At 40.6% G+C, this 14230-nt stretch overlaps 2 protein-coding genes across 3 annotated transcripts; both read left to right on the plus strand.

Annotated features, from left to right (window-relative positions):
- Window positions 1-798: 798 nt before the first annotated feature.
- On the plus strand, window positions 799-2676 carry LOC147304029 (uncharacterized). 2 transcript variants are annotated; one of them, XM_086279817.1, is made up of 5 exons: window positions 799-1118; window positions 1309-1485; window positions 1619-1678; window positions 1774-1842; window positions 1958-2676. In XM_086279817.1, exons 1-5 carry the CDS (start codon window positions 1040-1042, stop codon window positions 2059-2061), a joined length of 489 nt encoding a protein of 162 aa, XP_086135943.1. In that variant the 5' UTR covers window positions 799-1039; the 3' UTR covers window positions 2062-2676. The 2 variants fall into 2 exon arrangements, with proteins under 2 accessions (XP_086135943.1, XP_086135942.1); XM_086279816.1 differs by having other exon boundaries at window positions 818-1118; window positions 1306-1485; window positions 1958-2669.
- A 2220-nt stretch (window positions 2677-4896) lies between these two features.
- mapk15 (mitogen-activated protein kinase 15) lies at window positions 4897-13495 on the plus strand. The gene is made up of 15 exons (XM_086279775.1): window positions 4897-5159; window positions 5273-5424; window positions 6969-7067; window positions 7707-7736; window positions 8232-8322; window positions 8732-8862; window positions 9231-9394; window positions 9506-9645; window positions 9735-9792; window positions 10194-10331; window positions 10541-10646; window positions 12016-12343; window positions 12522-12652; window positions 12769-12921; window positions 13122-13495. Exons 2-15 carry the CDS (start codon window positions 5326-5328, stop codon window positions 13314-13316), a joined length of 1863 nt encoding a protein of 620 aa, XP_086135901.1. The 5' UTR covers window positions 4897-5159; window positions 5273-5325; the 3' UTR covers window positions 13317-13495.
- Window positions 13496-14230: the final 735 nt, after the last annotated feature.

Raw genomic sequence — 14230 nt, forward strand, 5'->3', positions numbered from 1 at the left:
TGTGACGGACTCCTCCTCTCTGCTTTTTATTCTCCTCCCCTGCTGCAGACCCTCCCTCTAAAAACTTTTTTTTCCCAACAACAGATGGCGCGCTTCCGGGATTCACCCCCCCCCCCCCCCCTTCTCCGGATGCGATTCGTCACGCTCATTACACACTTCCGGGGGGGAGGGGGGGGGGAGGTCAAAAGGTCGTGATTAGGGCCATCAATCACTTCGGATTAAATTTTGTCATAAACTGTATGGGATTATCTCTCTCCCGTGTAAAAATGAATAAATATCCCTTAGTGAATACTTTTCTTTGAATACTACTTTTCCTTTTGAGAGTCCCTTTTACAAGGGACTGAAAAACAAACCATAATTGCCGTGACAGGCGATCTTGTTTCTCACACACACACACACACACACACACACACCGCGGGTCAAGGAGGAATGAGACAGCGGTAGAGCTTTTTTCTTCATTACTTTTACAATGGGTTTTCTCAATAGACAGAAAATGAAAATGATGACGCTGAGGAGTCAACAGCCGATATTATCATTGCTTGTAACCCGGTAAATAATTTCGTACATCTCCCCATAAAATAAGCCTTAGTGGGAAAAAAAAGCTCATATTCGAATAAGTTTATTAAAGCACCCCCCTCTGTGGGAAAGAGTTTTTTTTTCTCAGAGTCGAGTTTAAACCATGAGGTCAGTTTTGTCAACAGGAGGCGAGCAAGAACAACTGTTGCCCATAAAGTAAAACAAATATCCGCCTCTAAGTCGTATTTTACCGTTGCAGAATGTGGAAAACAGACAGCCCTCCCAAAAAAGGAAATTGGACACCCCAACTCTCCCGACTGCACACACACACACACACACAAAACAGAGACCCGAAGGATGAGAAGAAAAAAACCCCCTCTCTAACTGACAATACAGATGCAGCGAAAAAACAGATGCCTCGCTAGACGAGGATAAAATGAGAGAGGGGAGTTAAAAGAGCCGTTATCTGCTCAAACCCTACTGTGACAGTTCTACCAATCGCGAGGAAGCATCCGAGAATATTATGTCAGCATTCCGTTCAAACAACACCGCCGATCAGAGCGCCAGGGCCATCTCGCCAGAAGTATTCGTACCTCACCCCGGTAAGTCTTTTTTTCTTTACGACTTTAAATTATATATCAACAGAGATGTCAATAATTTGATTACTTTCTTTTTGATTTCTACATCAATGATTTCACGCAAGTGGACTACGGTGCGATTAAATAAGTATATATCATTTTTTAAATAAGTTTAGATAGACTTTTTTTAACGAAACTCTGTTACTTACAGAAGCTATCGATAGCGCGGTGAGTAGCAGCATAAATCCGGCCGTTTTCCGAGGCGATTTAGACGCCATCCTCCCCGCAGAACCTCCGCCGCCGCCGCAGCGAAAAGAAGAACAAGAAGACGACGTTATTTTCGTCTCCGCATACCAGGAGAACTGCGGAGAAATAAGTTTTAAAACCGAAGGTAATCAATTTTTCTACAAAATAACGTATTCGAAAAGCCGAGTATGCTATACCGCCCCTCCCGACTTGGAGTGGTATAAAGTGTGCTAGAAAGTTGTTTTTTTTCTTTTTCTTTTTGTTTTATTTCTCGACAGCCGAGATTGAGAATATACCTATTCAAACCCCCGCTACAGACAATCGGATGGAGGAGCGAGGTAAATAAAAGTTTTTCATTCTCAAAAATAGGAAGGAGGAGAGACACAATTTGTTTTCTTAAAACTTTTCTCTCTTCTGTTTTATTTCTCGACAGAGACCGATACAGAAAATCAGGCGGAGGAGGAACCGTCCAGAGCTCCTCCAACTCTCAGGAGACTGAGAGGTAATTGACGGGGGATGAATCGACCCTAATAAATAATTATGTTGTATTAATAAACTTCTCCGCTCTATAAAAAATGTATGTTTTAAAAATACATTCTGTCTGTCTTTTCTTACAGGTCGACGGCTACGTCATAAGAAGAGAATCCTGGATGACCTCGCTTTCATGTACGCCATAACAGTCTGTGCATATGCATCAATATATCGACACAATGATCTGTAAAGTAAAGGGATGCAAAGTAAAAGCATACACATGTAAAAGTCTGTGAATTAAGAAATAAAGAAAATCATGTCGGAAGAACGCAGCATTCCTGACGCTTTGTTGGAAGCCGTGGCAGAATTGAACAGAGACGTTGATCATATAGCCCCACCGATCGACCCCCTACAGCCTTTAGAAAACGCTTTGCAAGCCCTGCTTCAAAACATTGAAAACGAACGGCGTGCCGGTGTTGTGCCAAAAAGTGATTGTCTGCCAGAAACTGATTGCCGTCCGCGGGAGCGCGCGCAGCTGCTTAAAGCTGTAGCGCCCGGATTACTTGCGTTGCCAGCTACTTCTGTGCAACTGATATAACGGGCGGGGGGGCAAACAAACACATTTATGCCTTTGTTATTAGGCAAAGGTATGCATTTATGAAACTTCAACGTTTCTTGTAACTGAATTATGACGCTTTTCAGAACGTTGCTTTCGGTGTGTAGCGCAGTCACGAATGACTACACGCATCACGATGGAATAATTAATGCCTACAGGTTTAGTATGTCTACTCTCGTTGTTCATATTTGTTATAAGACTGTCGAATAGTAGTTAAAACAATAAAGACCGTTTGTGCCAGTATCACCATGACTCTTTCTTGTTTGTTCAGAATAACGACTGAGAACATGGCATTTTAGCGCTACCAAAAAGTGATTGTGGCATAACTCGTCACTGAGATACTATTTCTGCTTCAGACTTGCTGGAAGTCATTCAGAAGGGTTATATGTCAAATATTACATCTCAAACAATCCCTCAGAACGGCTAAATTACCATTAAGGGAACAATAAAACTGACAATATGCAATTTTCAGCCTGCCAAAAAGTGATTGCCACCTATATCTTGTCACTGAAACAATGTTTCTGCTTCAAAATTGTTGGATATCATCCAGAAGGGTTACATGTGACATATTATATCCCAAACACTCTCCAAGAACTGCTGAATAACTTTTAAAAGAACATTAATACCCATAATATGCCATTTTCGACCTGCCAAAAAGTGATTGTGGACTATATCTTGTCACTGAAACAATATTTCTGCTTCAGACTTGCTGGAAGTCATTCAGATGGGTCATATGTCAAATATTATATCTCCACCAGTCCCTTAGAACTGCTGAATAACTTTTAAAGGGACAATAATACCTATAATTTGTGTGTGTGTGTGTGTGTGTGTGTGTATATATATATATATATATATATATATATATATATATATGTGTGTGTGTGTGTGTGTGTGTGTGTGTGTGTGTGTATACATATTTTCATGAATACCTTAAATGCTCGAATCCAATTTGTGCAGGAATAGAACTCTATTGTGCAAAAATATCAAAACTAATGTGGTCTGACTTTGTTTTGATCATGAAAAAATTTCAAGGACGTTTAATCTAAACAATAAATAAATAAATAAATAAATAGAAAATTCAAACAAGTCAACATCAGTTGCAACGAAACGCCACTTGGTAAAGACCACAGGTGGCAGTAGAGTCTAATGCACTCTACCTAACTGTGGAGAGCTGGAGCTGCCCGTCTCTTTTTGAAGTCTGGCCTTGTTTGTGAGGACCACAGTGGTATCGTGGTCAGACAGAAAAGCCTGGAACTCCTGCTCCACCTCCATGATGTGAGAATCTTTGTCCAATTTGTGTTCCAGAATTATCAGCTGTTTAGGAGCTCCAGGTCCTAACTATAAAGGGTGGCAGCATAGAAATGAGTGATTGCTACAGCTACCGCTGGTCATTTCAGATCTAAATGACCAGTATACTGTCCTTGTCACCAAGGAAAAACTCCCTTTTAACACGAAGAAACCTCTGACAGAACAAGACTCAGGGAGGGGTAGGCAGCCAGGCAGTGTAGTTCAGACAGGCCATGAAGTCAGGCTCAACTGCAGATCAGCTTCTCTGTATCCAACAGGTGAGAATAATATAGGCAGTGCTATTTAAGTTGCTATTTTAGCCTGCCACTGTAGATGCACATCTGCAAACTCCTCTCCACATCCTGTCTCTCATTTAATCTGTTATATTCTGTGCCGGGTTCTGCTGATGTTTTTTTTTTTTTTCAATTAAATGTTATTTATATTGCACCAAATCACAACAACGGTTGCCTCAAGGTGCTTAATATCGTAAGATAAAGACCTTTCAATAATATAAAGCTCCAATAATATACGACCCCGATGAGCAAGCTCTTTAGCAACAATGGGAAGGAAAAACTCCCTTCCATCAAGAAGAACCTTGTGGCAGAACCAGGCTAAGGGAAGGGCAACGATCTACCGTCACGGGTTGGGGGTGAGGGGCGGGAGACAGGCAAAGACATGCAGAGCCAGAGATGAATAATAACCCAGAATTAAATGAAGAGTGGTATATAAACACGTTGGTGATGCCTGATTCCATCATAATGAGGGTGGATTCAGGGTCACCTGCACATTTAAAAAACAGAAGTGGAACCAAAGTGCCTTAGAGAAAGACACATTTAAGGTCAAAATACATGAAAAGCCTAAAGGTGTGCTTTGTTGTGTTAACTAATCATCCTGCAAAGTGAGAACCATGCTTTTACAGTGTCTGGTGGTTCAGCTCTTTCACCGCATCGGCCTGGTCGGGGAACTCAATGGCAATAAATGACTCAGTCATCTCATAAATTGTGAGGCCCTGTTCTCCCCTACATAAGCTGCCGTTAAAAGTATCGCTATTGGTTTTGGTAATTGGTAATCTATTGCACAATTTGATTATCTCACAGCACATTTACAGCAGCGATGCGGGCGGCGCATGTGCGGCGGTCACTTTAAGACCTGCGAGCAGTAGCGTATTCGTTGTCAGGACAACAAATAAAGACAAAACTGGCCCGTGTGTTTCCTGCAGGACCTTTGAGAGTAGAGGCAGAGAGCAGTGGGAGCTCACCTTGATAAATAACAAGAGATACTGCACAGCACAGGCTGAATCAGGTGTAATTTTCAGGCGCTAAATGGAGGTAAAAACTGTTCCGCCTCTCGACTGATAAGTGACGCGGGGTATGACTCATATGGTCGCATGAGGGTTGCCAGGTGAGATCCAAGATCCTGCACTGCAGAGAGATCCGCCTGTTAACGTAAGATTCTTTCCAATTATTGATTGTTATGGAAATATTGCACGATGCACTCCTGATTCATTCGGCCATCGCCACCAGACTGCCAGCTTTCAGAGTCTCCTGATCTCTTCCAGGAGTGATCAAAGAGCCTGGTGATGATTACTGAATGAGCACGAGCACGAAGTGAATGGAAAAAATGAGCAAAAAATATGAATCAGCAAACATCTCCGATGTGGAAGAGCACATTTCTCTGAAGTATGACATCAAGAAGAGACTTGGAAAAGGGGTGAGCAACTTTTTCTCTCTTTTTAATTTAGTGGAAATGAACTTGTTTGCTCAGGCTGTACAGTTACTAACGAAACTCCAAGTTGCTGTTTGAGCAAACCGGAAAAAAAACCAGTTTCACTGCAGTCTTCTTTTTCTTTTGCAGTCTCTAACTCTTCTGCCTTCATGTGCAGTAATTCAGTTAAAGTTTCCTCTGCACTTAAGCCTTTAAATTCCTGAAATTCTCCAGACTTACAGTTCTCAGTGGATACCAGTGTTTTAAGCAAGAGGTTTATTTACTTTGGCAGCAAGAAAATAAACTCTTTCTTTGCAGATCAGCTGGTGTGTGAGGACACTTGTTCTCTTTAGAGTCCAGATCCCTTTTGTTTTTGTTTTTCTTTGTCTCCAGTAGTTTCCACAGTTCTAAAAACAGCCCGGTTTCTTTCCACCGTTTGCCCCAGGAGATTATCAAGTTGTTGCTCTGCTTCTAAATAGCCAGCTGATAGCTGCCACGTAGAAACCACATAACTGGCTGGACATGCTGAGGGTGGCTTTGACTCATGTTACCCACAGCTGTTCAACCTGTTGCACCTAGGCAGCATCCTACACCTGCACTGTGATGCTGAACAGCTCTGATCAGATGACTTCAGATGCATTCAAAAATCATAATGTGGATGTATTTTATTTTATTTTAAATATAGCTTCAAATACCAGGTTTAAAAAATGTCAGTGTATTATATAGGTCTGTTTTTCTGCAGCTGTTTGATTAAAAGAAGAAGAAGAAGAAAAAAGAAAACACATCCCCAGTGCTCTTTCCTCCACGTATCATTAGAGTGTATTATAATCTCCTGCCTCACTGCTGCCTCTGTTATGCTTGGCTTCACTACGCTGCTCACACCCTGCTATCACTGAAGTCAAAGAGCTCATGTCATCCATGTTTTATTCAATATAGAGATCAAGAGTTTTTTTTACATGGTGCATATAGTGGATTTGTATTCTTGATGGAGTGAAGATTAGTCCAGCAGGAATAATACACAGTTTGTGACTCTACATAAACAGCATATTAGCTGGTTTTAAATACATGCAAAAATCAAAATTATTAATGAATATAGGATTAGCTGCTGGTAGAAGAACTACTTAAATGTATGATGTCAGGCAGGGTTAGTTCGCTGTATCCTACTGGTAAGACTCATAAGGGCAGTAAAGCTGCATTACCCTGCCCGCTATAGCTGCACATCTGCAAACTGCTTTCCAAACCACATCCACTCAGAATCTTTCTTCTTTGCTGGGTTCTTGCTGATGCTCTTTCCGTCTTTTATTTTCCATGTATGCACATGGAGCTGTGGGGAGAGCAAGTCCACAGTGCAGATGGGAATAATTTATAGTTACTTAAATCTGCAGGAATAAGTTATCATTTTGACTTACAGTGGTCCTAACTGAACTCAGATGCCAGTATTCTCATATTTTGATTTTTATAGTTAAAATCTTGCACAGGATATAAGCCCAATCCTGTAGGTACAAGAAGCATCCTGGTGACGTGTTACTTGCGTTTTGTGTTTGCCTCAGGCCTACGGCATTGTCTGGAAAGCAGTTGACAGACAGACTGGCGAGATTGTGGCTGTGAAAAAGATCTTTGATGCCTTCAGAAACAGGACAGATGCCCAGGTGTGTACCATGTGATCTGCAGTAAGTGGAACAATGCTGTTGTTCTAAAGCAGGGATGTCAAGTTCATTTTACACCATGGGCCAGATACAGCTCACTTTGATCCTGAGTGGCCTAAACAGTGAGACTCCCCTTTTTGTGCGTGTAAGAAGTGTAGCTACACATTTAATCCCCGAGATATGTTAATATAAGAAAAAGAAGTGGAATTTCAATAATCTCGTTTTCAGGACACAATAAAAAAAAATGCTGCTGTAACAAATGAAAGAACTCTGTCAGCATGACCCCTTGGGCCTAAAAGCGGCTTCTTATTTTTCCATAATTTTCTTTTTAAGTACTTGAAATTAAGCATTTCCTGCTTGCAGTCTTTCAAATGTCCACTTCATTTTGACTGAAAAGCAATCATTTGAATAAATTGTTAAAGCAAAAGTAGAAGCAGCTCTACTTGCTTCACGATTGTCATGCCACTTCTTACATTTTGCTTGTATCTCATCCTGGGTATTACATGGTATTAATTTCCTCCTTTATCTGTTTAAAGACAAGTTTAGTAAGTGTTTGCATAGGACAGGTGGCTTGTGTGCACCTGATTTACAGCTGCATATTTCCTGATCATGACCTCAGTGTCTTCTTTTTTCTTTTTACAGCGAACGTTCAGAGAAATCATGTTCCTCCAGGTAACCAAAGTATTTATTATGTTCCTGTCAAATAATCTTAACACTTTTCCAAATCACTGTCATGTCTTTTAGTTCCATTTATGAAGACTGAAACAACGATAATGTCAGTCTCAGTCTCACCGACTGTACTGGATCTCTCTACATGTAAATTACCTTTAGTTGAATTTAATAATATTCTACAACTCGACCAGTGACATGTTCAGTCTGTTAGTACTCCACAAAACTGTTGCATATATATAATATTCTTAAGAATCCTTGTGAATTCTTTTTGAAATATCAAAATAAGTAAACAGGGAATGTGTTTTTCCATGTTGTTTTTATAAATCACATAAATGTTTCCCTCCTTATCTGCTGACCTACCTTCATGTGACCTTCCCCTGCTGTTTGCACAACCTTGTCACAAAACCATTGCCAGTTATTACTGGTCAAACAGTAGCCAGAGTGTGAGTTTTGTGTTTGAGAGTAAGCATGTTTACCTTTTCTTTTTGTGTGCAGGAGTTTGGAGGCCACCCCAACATCGTTAAGCTTCTAAATGTCATCAGAGCACAGAACGATAAAGACATTTACCTCATCTTTGAATATATGGGTGAGTGTAAAGCCCAGCTCATCATCTGAACTTGTAACACAGCAGCATGAGGAAGGCCCCGGGGGCTCTTAGTAGCTTAACCTGGCACTGAAAAGGTGTGTGTGTGTGTGGGCTTCTGCTTCTCTTGGCCGGCTGTGCTGTCTTACTGCTGAGTCCACAGACTGCCCTCCCTGTCTATGCAGTCTAATCCTTGACAGTACTGCAGCATTACAGTGCAGACTCCCACTGCTTACATTTCATTTGATTTCAGCCATGCCGTTGCATTAAAATTAGCGTGTGTGATTTCATAGAGGATTTGTATGTTCAACAACACCGTAGATGGTTATCTTTATAACTAATGATTATTTAGAATTGGATCATTACATAAACACCCATAACAGGTTTTTTCCTGTTTCTGCTTTTGTACCAGATACTGACCTGCATGCAGTGATAAAGAAAGGCACCCTACTGAAAGACATCCATAAACGTTACGTGATGTACCAGCTCCTCAAAGCCACGAAATACCTGCATTCAGGAAATGTTATCCACCGGGACCAAAAGGTACAGCAGATGGAACAGATGTGAGAATGTGAGAAGCATGCTCTTATTTGGATTAGAAAAATCCCAAATGAATGCCTGTATCATGCATGTACAGTGCACTTTTGCTCTTGTCACATGTTAATGTTCTAATTATTTTTTCTTTGTGGCCTGTGTAAAACTGTGGCATTTGCTTATCCTATGCAGGTTTGTGCAGTAAACTCTGCTGAGTTGACCTCACAAAATGGTCCTTGGCATCACAAAATAGTTTTTCATCCCACATTTTCTGCTCACTGAACATTCATATTCACATTTTCATCTTTTAAGCAAGCACTGGAAACCTGAGAAAATTCTCTTTGGTAAGAATGTTTTTTCTTGTCTGTTTCCCACAGCCGTCCAATGTGCTCTTGGACTCTGACTGTGTTGTCAAGCTGTGTGACTTCGGCTTGGCCAGATCGCTCAACCAGATCCAAGAGGACAGTGGGAATCCTACACTGACGGAGTACGTGGCCACACGGTGGTATCGAGCTCCCGAGATCCTGCTGGGATCCACAAGGTACCCGACTGTGTTGAGCGTCTGCTGCTAACGCTTGTTTTTCACTGACAGAAATGAGTCTAAACGTTAAATTTAGGCGGTGCTTCTGAATAATCAGCGTATTTTCCAAAGGTACACTAAAGGCGTGGACATGTGGAGTCTCGGCTGTATCCTGGGAGAGATGCTGCTGGGAAAAGCCCTGTTCCCTGGGACATCCACCATCAACCAAATAGAGAAGATCATGAGTGCCATTCCACATCCCAGCCCAGAAGGTGGCTTCACAAAAGTCCAGATTAAATGTATTTAACTGCTTGACATTTTACTTTTACTTTGGATTGATTAAATATGCCTTAATTTTCAGATATTCTCGCAATCAAGTCAGAATATGGATCCTCTGTCATACAGAGAATGTTACTAAAGTAAGACAATATTTTATGTTTGCAATTTATGTTGTGAAAATCATAAAATTATTCATCAAATGTCTGTTTGAATCTGGTAATCTTAAATACTAACCCCGCGTTTTTTGCCCTTTATTTTTATGTGAGTACACAGTGTGTACAGTTAATGCGTGGCCTCAGCTGACCTTGTCACTCTTAACACAGAGCTAGGTTAACAAATTTCCTCCACTTCAGCATAAAAACTAGAATTAGAGCTTACAAGTGGAAGCAAGGCTGATTAAATACTTAAGGAGCAGAAGTACTGATGCAGCAGAACAGTAAACTGAGCAACAGCAGGTGAAATAGGCCACAGAAACTGAAAGACAGATCACTATAATAAACCCCTGTTAATTATTCTTCTTCATCTGTTCATCCTTCACCAGACCACAGGTGCCTTTGGAGGATCTTCTTCAGCCTTCTGTGCCTCCCGATGCTCTCGACCTGTTGAAGGGTTTCTTGGTTTTCAACCCAGACAAGCGGCTAACTGCAGAGCAAGCCCTCCAACACCCATACTTAGCCAGGTATTAAGGATCAGACTGGCCCCTGGATTAGGAGCTGTGGTCAAATTTTATTCTGTTTTCTTGTTGCTCAGTTGGTCAGATTGAATAGATTTGTGTGTTATTCCCCTTGTGGTAAATCTGTAATCTGTAAATGGTTTTTATGATTTTACTGTCATTATATGTTCATGTGTGCTGTCATATGTTTATAAGTGTGCTATCCATTTCTGAAGATTTCACAATCCAGCCAAAGAGCCAACACTGAACTACGACGTAGTGCTGCCAGTGGATGATGACATCCAGCTATCTGTGGTTCAATACCGCAACAAACTATATGAGGTACAGTGTGACTTATAACTGAGTTTGAGTACTGAGTACATCAGATTACTTTGAGGTATACTACAAAAAACTACTGAAAAAGCTCTGTAGGCTGTAGGACCCTTCACACAAACATGCAACTCTGCCTGCTTCACATAGCAAGACCGAAAGAAGCAAATGTAAGAAAACAATACAGTTTCAAAATTTAGAAATACATTTCAAAAAATGAGTCAAGAACAAATGAAATCCCTCACAGCATAAGAATGTGCTGTAACGTTGTTCCAAATTAAGAATTTAGGGCTTTCAGCTTGCTTTTCTAAATATTAAGACATAGACTGTATATAAAAGATGGACATAGTTACTGTGCCATCACACAATTAGTGAATTTAGTCCCAAGCGAAATCCTCAAGCTGAGCATTTTCAGTCGGATCATGAGTTGTATTATATTTATTTATAAAGCAGGCATGATACATATTAACATTGCTGCATGTAAACAAATGCAGCTGATGAAATGTACAGAGGACTTTGTGGCACATTGAATTTGGAGATCTTATTCATGGTTAGGCCTTAAGACACAACTATGGAATTATATTTATGTCAAAAGCTGCGTGCAGTAAAAAAAATGTAATCAGGAGGAAATAATTTACTTTCGCGAGCGGAGGTGTTCATTGCCACTTGCAAGATGAATTTACTCACATGTAAATTCAACAGCACAACGAAGCCTTCACACACAGGAGAGTTTCTGGTGTGTGAGCGATGCAGCAGGTTCATGCTCTCAGGGGTAACTCTGCTCTCAAAGCTCGAATCTGCTCACTTTAATAAACGGACTTTTGACAGTTTTGAACGCGTCACAGAAAAACACTTTCAAAGGAGTGCTGCCTCAACCTCTGTGATGGTCAGGTTCAGGTTACTGCATTAACCTGAGTTACACTGTGGCAGCAATACAAGAGCTGTTTTAATCCATATTTGTTTTCACTGCATTACTTTAATGCTGAAGAGATTTTGAAAACCGAAAGATTCCAAGGCAACTTCTGAAACATCTGGCTTTACTTCAGTTTCAGTATAATTCAATACATCTACTGCAATTATACAATTATTCCAATGTTCCGGTCTCTGCTGGTCATTATAAAGAATGCGTTGAATTGGGTTCACTGTGCTTATCTCTTTCAAGAAGTCATCATTTGATAACAAAAGGCAGACTGTTCCACAGTTTAAAAACAAAAGGTGGCTTTTCAGTGCTTCATTGGACACACAAGGTAGCTTTAAAACAATACCTGTGTGATCATGCTTGAACATTCATGGTCTCTGAATTTTCTATACAAATGAGACAACTGGAAGTTAATCAAACTAGTTAAAAATGCTAGAGTCTGTATCTTTTTTTAACCTGCAGATGATACTGGAGAGGAGAACTAACCAAGGGATGTTGAGGTTGATCCAGCCAAAGGAAGGAAGCTGTGTCAGCAGCAGTGAGAAGCCCAGTGTGAAGTGTGATAAAGGAGTGAAGAGCCAAGTGGCTGCAAACAGCATCAGAGATGGTGATGATGAAAGAAAACCAAAACCTGAAAAAACTGACGAGACGACCCATGCGCCTCCATGTACAGGAGTTGGCAAAACCGAGGCGGTGAATGCATCCACCCCACCTGCAGCAGAGAAGACGAGCCCTCTAGCTGGCCCTGGCATAGGAAAACTTACATATAACCCCATCACACATGCCCCAAGTATGAGAGTTTATTTTTTTGGTGTAAAATATGAAACCTGTCTTTTTGTTTAAAAAATGGTGGGGTTTGAAAATTCCTGAAAAGCATAATTATTAAGCCATCAGAAAGTCAGGTGTTTAATGAGCACAGTACAACAGCTGTGTTTATACTGCCTCAAACTCTTGTTTTCTTCATTCAGATGTCTTTGTTCGGAGTCCAGGTGGTCCTCCTCATTCCTACCAATCCACTACAGCCAGCAGGAAACCAGTGGGACAGAGCAGCTACAGTAATGCAGTTGCATCACCAACAGAGGGCACCAGCGCTGGTGTAGTAAGCGTCAGACCTCAGTCCACTTCAGCTTTGTTTTCCTTTAGTGATGTAAGCCTTGTTTCTTTTTGTACTTACCATTTGTACTTTTCTCTGTCTCCTCACCCTACTTCTGCTAGTCGATGGACCAGATTCTGCAGCGTGGTCGCTCAGCCCCCGTGGCCCATAACCATTCCTTTTCCTCGTCCCTAAACCACACCCAGAATAACCCGTTAGTACGCAAAGATGAGACATCCTTGTCTTCTGGGCTTTACATCACATCAGCACGTCTGGTCAGTCCACTACATCCATGTAAAATATTATATGAAAGAACAGATGCAATTTTAAAAAAATGAAGTGACTTTTAAAACATTTTTGAGGATTTAATAGATGGCGATTATTTTGAAACTTGGTGGCTTTAGGGGCAAGAAAAGAAACTTGGTCACTGTCACGTGTGTCTGACCAGGTTTAATTTTTTCTTCTTCTCATGCAGAACCATCGCTCCACCACTCAGGTGCATGAGGCCCGGCCACCACCGCGGTTCAGCAAGAAAGTGTTTCAGACTAACTGTAACGTGGCAGCAGCTGGCGACCCACGAGCCAAACTAGGCAGCTATTCGCAGGCCTATGGCACCATCAACAAGACTGGACTGGACAGTCTTCTTCGGGGCCGCCCTTGCAACCAGTGACTGCTGTCATACCTGCAGTTACATAGGGGTCCGGTGCCACATGTGTTTAAACACACAACAAAGTTTGCTTTGATCTCCTTCAGACTAGGACTAGAAACGATTCTGAAAGGCAGATCAAACAAACATCTCTTATGTTACATTTAGATTTTACCCATGGATACATGAATTTATTCACTGTCTGTGACTATATATATATATATATATATATATATATATATATATATATATATATATATATATATATATAAATTCTAGGCGTTAATACCAATGTATGAATATATGTAAATGTGTGTATTTTTTTAAAAAAAACTTGGAAACCTTTTCTTAGAAGGCTGGATTAGCCTGTCTGTCTGTAGAGAGGCTCTGTATTAAAGTGCATATGCTAAATAGTAAGTTTGAGCATTTGTCTCAGGAGCGTCTGTCGGTTTAAAATAAGCCCTGGTGTCTCATGTTGACTCTGGTCTAGAGGCTTAATGTTTTAATACTACATTAGGAACATTGAACCAGTGGTTTGGGTGCAGAATACTTGCAGATACATGTAAAATATGCAAATAGATGGTTTGGTGAATTCATTATATCTAATAAGTGATTATTTTTCATTTGTGAACATACCAGCAAGAATTCTACTTGTTGTTCTGATGTGTACAGAATTTTATAATGTTTAACACTGAATCACTTAAATGTCTATGAACAATTTCAGGTGGAAGAACTCAGACTCTCAGTGTCTCTGTAAAAGAACAGCCATGTAAAGAAAAAACAAAGTAAACATTGTTTTTTACACATTTCTTCTCCTCCCACAGTTTTGTTTCTAAAACTGACTGCGAAATATCTTCAAGAAACCTAAGAAGTCCAGTCGCTTTTCTTTCCAAGGTCCTTAGAAACTGAAGCTACAGTTCACATAGGCTCACCAACAT

The sequence above is a fragment of the Aulonocara sp. 'chitande type north' Nkhata Bay genome, linkage group LG22, assembly GCF_057382095.1.
Source record: "Aulonocara sp. 'chitande type north' Nkhata Bay isolate Kocher_YH1m ecotype deep benthic linkage group LG22, A_spYH_male_GT1.1, whole genome shotgun sequence".
NCBI classification, from domain to species: domain Eukaryota; kingdom Metazoa; phylum Chordata; class Actinopteri; order Cichliformes; family Cichlidae; genus Aulonocara; species Aulonocara sp. 'chitande type north' Nkhata Bay.

Excerpts from the sequence above, each read along its gene's own strand:
- mapk15 (XM_086279775.1), top strand. The coding sequence starts at position 5,326 with ATGGAAAAAATGAGCAAAAAATATGAATCAGCAAACATCTCCGATGTG. Across the intron at positions 9,646-9,734 it reads TCCACATCCCAGCCCAGAAG|ATATTCTCGCAATCAAGTCA; the intron begins GTGGCTTCACAA and ends CTTAATTTTCAG. Across the intron at positions 12,653-12,768 it reads AGGGCACCAGCGCTGGTGTA|TCGATGGACCAGATTCTGCA; the intron begins GTAAGCGTCAGA and ends TACTTCTGCTAG.
- LOC147304029 (XM_086279816.1), top strand. The coding sequence starts at position 1,040 with ATGTCAGCATTCCGTTCAAACAACACCGCCGATCAGAGCGCCAGGGCC. Across the intron at positions 1,486-1,618 it reads AATAAGTTTTAAAACCGAAG|CCGAGATTGAGAATATACCT; the intron begins GTAATCAATTTT and ends ATTTCTCGACAG. Across the intron at positions 1,843-1,957 it reads AACTCTCAGGAGACTGAGAG|GTCGACGGCTACGTCATAAG; the intron begins GTAATTGACGGG and ends CTTTTCTTACAG.